A 7603-nucleotide genomic window follows, 5' to 3' on the forward strand; every position below is an offset into this window, starting at 1 on the left:
GTTAACGATCCTAGCTCTGTCACGATTAAACCTTGTGGTACTGCTTGGCTTGCTCATTTCCACATAGTCCACACACAGACAGCAGCTGTTGTTGATGTGGGAATAGTCTCTTCAAAACTGTGAAACAAGTTGCTGCTCACTTGAGAACACGACACCTAAGCTACCGTCAAGATTATCGCCTGAGTCTCCAGTTCTCAGGGAGTACACGCCACTGCTCTTCCTATCAAATCGTACTTTATCTCTGTATTTTGTGCTTCCCTTGATGGTTGAGTGCTGAGGACCTGCCTTCACAAGTTAACCAAGGGAATGTTTGCTTTGAACCCAAAGACCTCATGGTAGACTAGCACCTGGTAAAACCAGCTGGGCTAGTTACAGCAGGACTGGAATCACTTTGCACCTGCTGGGTACCTTATTGTAGTTTCTTATTGTCACAGCAGAACAGAGTGTGCACAGTGCTATCTTACACAAGCATCATGTGACAGGACATGCTAATTCTGTACTGGAAAGTAAAGGGGGAAATGTGCCAAGTGCTGTAGTTAATGGAAAACAAGAACTCTGTGAACAGCCTCGTGATTCACTGCGACTCTTTTGTGTCGTGACTTGGCCAGCTGGTTAACACTCAACTGTACTGCAGGTGAGGAGACACTTACATAAATGTGTTACTGTAAGTGGAGACAAAACACCAACAAATGTGTGAATGGAAAAACAAGCAGAAGAAGCAGAACATGTAGACAAAATAGCAATTTATTAATAACTTATATTTCCTTTACATTCGTAAGAGAGGAGTTTGGAAGGAGTGAGTAGAGGGCAACATAGTGGTTTCCTCTACGAGGGTGTGGGGGCAACTCTCCGAAGTTCTGGATTTAATTTTCTCTCATCTTGACAAGTGAAAACTGCATTTCACAGAATTTTCCCTGAAGAAGCGAAGCAAACAAAGCTCCCTGCTTTTTCCACACATCAGAAATATTTAACCCACAGAACATGATTTCTTAAATTAACCTTCAGAGACATCCAGTAAATTCCACCTTTGGCCATTTGAACTGCTTGAGTTCTTAAGCATGGAGCCCAATTTATAAACTTCAGTGAAAATCGTTCTAGGTTTGGTTGGGGGTTTTGTAAGAAAACAAAACAAATCTCTCTGGGATACTGTCACTTGTAAAAGAAAAAAAAAATAGTACATTTCTCTGAAGGTTAATGTGCGAAAAAAAAAAGGGGAAAAAAATCTTCCAAGCTCAAAAGTAAGGCAAATGGCCAAGGTGACTTTGATTTGTGGGAGGACAGGTGCAAAAAGAAAAGGCCAGCCACAAAGCGCTTATTGAATATATTACACATGTACACAATTCTTGGAAAGCCTACTTGATTTTTGGCATAATCAACTTAAACATATTGATCAATACGCAGTTTGTATGCTTACATAAAAGTAGAATATGAAACAAAGCAAATCTTCAGTACCCACTTGTGCCAAAGGGTATATACTACTAGAGCAAGGCTTTTACCGTATTGTCTTTTATATTAAGATATATACACACTGTATAAATGTTTGAAAAGACTCCACAAATGTAAAATAAAGTCCATTATATTGTGTGCCTTCTAAAGCCAGGGTAGTTGAGCCCCATGCAGGCAAGTCTTCACAGAAGATGAAGGAGGCAATGCACCCTGATGTCATGGGGGAACTAGTAATAGACCCCAAAACAAATATACAAAAGGATTTCATTTATCTGTCCACTTTGAACAATCATGTCTCTTTGGCACACCAGCCTTTGAACTTTGAAGCATAACATACAGCTGTCCAATCAATCACTTTAGGCTTCCTTAGACACACTGAAAAATTTTTTTAAAAAATTAAAAAAAAAAAAAAAAAAAAAAGACCATAAGAGTCTTACAGCAAAATCTGATTGTAGAAAGTATCTGCACACTTTAAATGATTCGCTTCCTGTCTCTTTTACTGTCTCTCCTCATTTAGTCAACAGCAGCTGCGCCTCGGTCAGACAGCTATGGCCCTTCAGTAACCACACTCAGCAGCTGTCGCCTCAGACCAGCTGTATCAATAATGTCGCACAGCAGACGACGGAAAAAAGAGAAAACATTTTGCAGCTTTTCCAATAGGAGGCCCACAAACCCCCAGTGAGAAGAGGAGTGGTGACAGCAGACCTCACGTGGACTCCAGGGGGTCCAGCTGGAAGACGTTGTGGTTGGTCGGGGTGGTGAAGTAGAGCTGCTGGCTTGGTGGTGCCATGCGGTTATCACATGGACTCTTCAGACCCAGTGTGCGCTCAAAGTCCAAAAGCTGACCCATGAAGTTGAAATTGGGCGAGATGTTGGATTTTTTCATCTTGACAATGTCGTAAGCATCGTTCATGGACAGGTTGAGCTTCTGCATCAAATAGGCCACCGTCACTGTGACAGAGCGGCTAATGCCTGCAAGGCAATGGACCAGGACACCGCATTTCTGTCCCCGAGCTTCATCTGGTGGAAAAAAGAAAAGGGTGGAAATTTTTTAGCATAAATAAACAACATCTTTAGAGCTTTTCATCATTCCAGATAACTAGGCAAGAGTAGATATCCCAATGTGTTGTTTTGTTAGGTCCAAAGACCAAAGATATAGTCTGCATGGATACTGATCAGAGGAAAAAAAACCATTCCTGACATCTGAAAAGCCCAAAGCAGAGAAGCTCTCATTGTTAATGCTTCTTTTAGGCAACTAATCAATAATCAAATCTGTGTGATTTTAAAGTCAAGCTTTGTTGGAAATTGAAGCAGGTCCAGGAACTTATTATCCTATCTCCCAGCCATGTCAGTAAATAAACAGGGGCTATGACAGTACTGCACATAAACAGAGCTCACATTCTTTGGTTTCTTTTGGCCTAGAGTAGCCGGCTGGGAAATTGACTATTACGGTCTATTAAACCATTCTTCCGCTTGCTAGGGTTACTCTGACAATGGTGCCATTTGGGCGTGTAAATGTAGGAGTCATGAGGGCACCCTGTCAAGGCGAACAGGATGTCATCAGGGCCCGTAAATGGCTCCTTTTGTAATGTGGCGGGAGGAGGAGGGGAGGGGGGGCAATGCCATGTCCTAGATTACTTTCAATGCCACTTCCTTCCTGTTGCGCTTGAATTACCGCCCTCCCCTCGCTCACTCTCCCCTTTCTCCAGTTTCGACATCGCCCTTTGTGCTGCAATTACACAAGCCCTGGGACAAGAGATAGGGCCAGAATGTCTTCCACTGAAGTCAAACCAAGTGTATTTCGCCTGTGCACCATTGGAGGCAGACTTGTGTTCCTCTGCCTCTACACAATGCCTTAATCTGCCTGCTCTGTGTGTCCCTGTCTGATTGACTGATAAGACCACAGCCAGGGACACCTCATCTAATCTCAATTGCACAATAAGAACCTAAGAACTTCCTGCCAGTGATAACACATATCACATTTAATAAGTTTATGCCCCCAGCTATCTGTTTTTGCCCCTTTAATCTGCCTGCATGCGTGTCATAAAGTAGGAAACAAGAACAATACTAATCAAACACCCAACTTTTGAGTTGAATCCTTCTTCAGAATTGTAGGGACTTGATGGTTTTTTTTCTCTATGTTCTATATTTTGCAGACTGATGCAGTATTACTATTTATGTTCTCACAAACTCAAAAGCTAATTTTAGAGTTTAAATAATTATAAGCAGCACTAAAAAATGAATAAGCACAACCTAACCAACAAGATTTAATCTGCAGAGCGTTTCCAGTTCTGCGGGATTACTTACCAATAAAGCTGATGGCTTCGGGAAAGAACTGAGACAGATTCTGACTCCAGTGATCCGAGATTGGGATCTGCTTGTACTTAAACTCTCCTGCGTTCTCAAAGAGGTTGGGGAGATTGGGAGTCACGTTGAGGATATACTTGATCCCGTACTCCTCCAGCACATCAAGGTTAGTGGAGTCCTTGGCACAGCCCAGGTAAAGGTGCGGCAAGATCTCCACAGGGAAGGAGGGATGCGGGTTGGATAACGGGCTGCCGTCCGAGTCTGTGGCGCTGCTCGGATCCCGGTCGATATCAGACTCGATGTCCGAGGAGTCAGAGCTGATGCGCAGCCCACCGAGGCCCAGCACCTGGGCAGTAGGGGAGCTGCTGTGGGACGAGCCATCCAGGTTGGTTTCGCACAGAGCCGGACACTCGGCCTGGAATTTACTGAAGCCACCTGCAAAATATAAAACAGATGCAATGAACACACCGCTTCTCCCTGCCACACTGCAGGCATAACTTGCACACTGCAGATGGTAAATTAATATTTTCTGAAAAAGAAAAAAGAAGCTACAAATAGACAAAAAAATATGGTCATGTGTCTCTTTGGAGTAAATTAAGACCCTCTTCAGTAATTACTGACGTGCGAGGAGTCAAATGTAACCTAACCTTAAAGTGATGAACATATATTACTTCAGTCAAAACGCCAAAACCTAATTCTGTGCGAAAATGTAGCCTGTGAGTGAACAGCAGCAGCCGCCGTGCCCGAAAATGTGAATGAACTCCACTCACCCTCTAGATAATATGCCTTATAGCCCTCGTCCTTCATTTTTCTCAGCAGTAAACCCAACACGGAGCCCCCGTCCACGTTCTCGTTCCACTCTCGGCTGTACTCGTCGTACAGCAGGATGGCGTCCGTCTTGCACCGCCGCACAAACCTGTCTCGATCCTCTCCGTTGGAGAGCAGAGAGCGCACGGGCAGATTGCCTTTCTTAAGCCGGCGAAGCATGAGGCTGGGTATGGCCACGTTGATGGCAGTCTCAACGTGAGACGACTCGTAGAGCTCCTGGGCCCGACAGTCCATCACAAGCAGGCCATCCCTGCGCGTCTCCAGTTGCTCTCGGAGCCAGCCCACCGTCTTGCTGATCGCCATAACCGAGTCAAGCTGGACGACGGGCTTGAGCTTGTCAAGCATTTATAAGCAGGAGTTAAAAAAGGAGAAAAAGGGTGTCGAAGAAAAGCGGAGAGCTTCTCGGCTTCAGAAGTAAGCACAAATATCTGTCTGGAATTTCGTTTTCAGTCTGATCTGCTGCTCAGAGGGCCCTCGGCAACACAACTCTGAGAACAATGGCTTAAAAAATAAAATAAAAAGTCAAAATAAAAACCGTCACTCTTGTCAAGTCTCACTCCAAACGTCCTTTCGGATCCAGTGTGTTACGGGACGAAGGAATTCATAAAAATGCGGTTTCCCTTCAGAGATCTCCCGAGAGTATGTTGCCTACACTGTTCCTCATTCATGCATCTGGTTGGAGAGCGCCTGAGTTATTTATCAATGAGTCATACCGGCCCTGCGACGAGGCTGAAGCTTCCTCTCTTATATAACTCCACGGCTGCTCTTCCTCCTCTTTCTCTCTGTGCGTATACAGGCTGTGTATCTAATATTTTTATGGAGATCCAGAGCGTAAAGGCCGGATGGTGAGGCGATTTGTTGCTGTGAAGCATGCGGTGTATGCACCCGTCTGTGCCTGCTGTTGCAGCCTGTCTGTGCTGTGGATCGTCTCTCTGCAGGTTCTGGCTCTCTGCGCTCTCTGCGGCGCCAGGCTGCTGAATGGCTACAAACAGGAGGCGTTCCATTGGATACGTTTTGTGGGGCGGCCAATCAGAAGCGCGGCAGCAGCGGTCGCCTTGGAAACGGGGGCCGGATAGAGCGGCCTGTGTTGATGAATCGTTAATGAGTTTGTCATTCACAAAAACGGAGAGGAATTTCCGCTCCGGATCAAGTGTGTGCAAACAAACACAAGAACTGCAAGGGGATGGAAGGAAGACGGAGAGGGCGGGAGCGGCCTCAGCTCACAGTTACACACACACACGAGTTTCAAATAAAGACAGCCGCGATAATTGGGCTACAACGCAGGTCTGCAACAATGCGGTGTGCGTTTTTCAACATGTTAGAAGTTTTGGTTCACTTTGAGCTGTTTGTGCCGCTCTAATGTATTTGTATGCACTATATTGAAAGTCTTACCATAAACCAACATAATATAATAAGAATAATAAGAACCATATATATATGTGTGTGTGTGTGTTTTCAAAATACATATTACACTGTAATAGCGTGACAGTAAAGTCATGCTCCATGCGGGCTTTACTGGCAGAACGCCTTTGGTGCGATTTCATTTTCTTTCTCACTCTCCGGAAACACAGCTGATTTGCATCAGTGAGGTCTGGCACATGTGACGGAGGATCAGCGCCCTGCTGAGAGATATGACCTGTAACCTTTGTTTGTTTAAAAAAAAAGAAAGCCTGTCTTTCAATGCTAACGATCCCACCTGTGTGACCACTTGGATTGTTTCCACTGCTTTCTGTCGGCGTGAATTTGGGATTACATATACAAACTGGTGTGCCCTCAATCAAGGATTTTTTTTTTCCCCCATAAAAATATATATAAATGGCAAACTCGAAAGACTCAGGTTCTATAAATTCCTGCTACAAATATATACTCTCAGTAGAATAAAGCCGCAGCCAGTTGCTATGTGACAACACAAAAAAGTGGCCTTCTGCACTTCACGTTTTTTTCTGCACACTTGATGGAAGGCCGCTGAAATCACCTCAGCTGAAAAAATGTTTCTCTGCGATATTGTGAGCACACAACGGCACTGGAGCTATTTCTGTCTGTGCAGCCTTCACTGGAATGAAGAGGTTTGTTTGTGTGGGTGGTGCTGGTTCAGTGTCACCGTCTCTTTTTCTGTCTCGCACTAACTAGCCCGACAGTCCTGTGAAACTGCTGCATGTTCCGAAGATGTCACGTTACCTTATGTAACTCCTGGTGGTATTTTCTTCTTTTTTTCCTGAATCATACATTTCCCAATAATACTAAAAGTGCATGAAGAGTAGTCAATGGGATTGACTGAAATGTTGGACCTTTTCACTTTAATCAGACGGATCATTTTCATGTCTTAACCCTCTTTCAGCGCTGACAGACGCATAGTTTCAGGGTTATGTGGAGCCACGAGGGTCGCGGATCGCACACACAAAGGCTTTTAAATAGTACCTGTTAATTTGCATGACCTGTCCAGGCTCAGTGGGGTCCAATTAACATCACACTGTAACAGCAACGACACTTTTATCATATAAGAGGAGCTGAAGCCTGGAGCGGAAGCCATGCTACAACGATGTTATTAAAATGACCCAGCAGGAAAACACAAACATGCACAAACCTGCACTATTACATCTTATAAAGCCGATTTGATGGATTCATTTGAAGACTGACTTGGGAAAAAATCTGGATACACTTATGTGGCGAAAACGATCCAACACAAATATTTAATTTCTTATTGGTGGCATGAATGTATGAATTAGTGAGGCTCTGGACAGGTCAATGGAAACGTAATTAACATGGGTGAGTATCCCAGCAATAACTCAAGTGGATCTTTGATCATTAAGGCTGAAAGTGTTATCACTTTATATGCATGACACTATGGCTCATGAAAAACTATTTACCGAACATTTAATTAGATATGGTAATCCTGTAAAGAGCTCAGTGCACTTAAAAAAAGACAGTGTGATTTCCTTCAGAGGTAGTTCCTGTTTAAATATGGTGGTGTTTTGATAGTGTGTTTATCTCTGTTGCTTCCTGTCTTCTTCACACCTCAGAG

The 7603-nt window shown here is 44.1% G+C and overlaps 1 protein-coding gene across 1 annotated transcript; it reads right to left on the minus strand.

Annotated features, from left to right (window-relative positions):
* Positions 1 to 726: 726 nt before the first annotated feature.
* On the minus strand, positions 727 to 5544 carry dusp6 (dual specificity phosphatase 6). The gene is made up of 3 exons (XM_031736301.2): positions 4524 to 5544; positions 3754 to 4188; positions 727 to 2466 (listed from the first exon to the last, which is right to left on the minus strand). The coding sequence occupies exons 1-3, from the start codon at positions 4924 to 4926 to the stop codon at positions 2153 to 2155; spliced, it is 1152 nt and encodes a 383-aa protein (XP_031592161.1). The 5' UTR covers positions 4927 to 5544; the 3' UTR covers positions 727 to 2152.
* Between the last annotated feature and the right edge of the window lie 2059 nt (positions 5545 to 7603).

The sequence above is a fragment of the Oreochromis aureus genome, linkage group 7 (assembly GCF_013358895.1).
Source record: "Oreochromis aureus strain Israel breed Guangdong linkage group 7, ZZ_aureus, whole genome shotgun sequence".
NCBI lineage: Eukaryota > Metazoa > Chordata > Actinopteri > Cichliformes > Cichlidae > Oreochromis > Oreochromis aureus.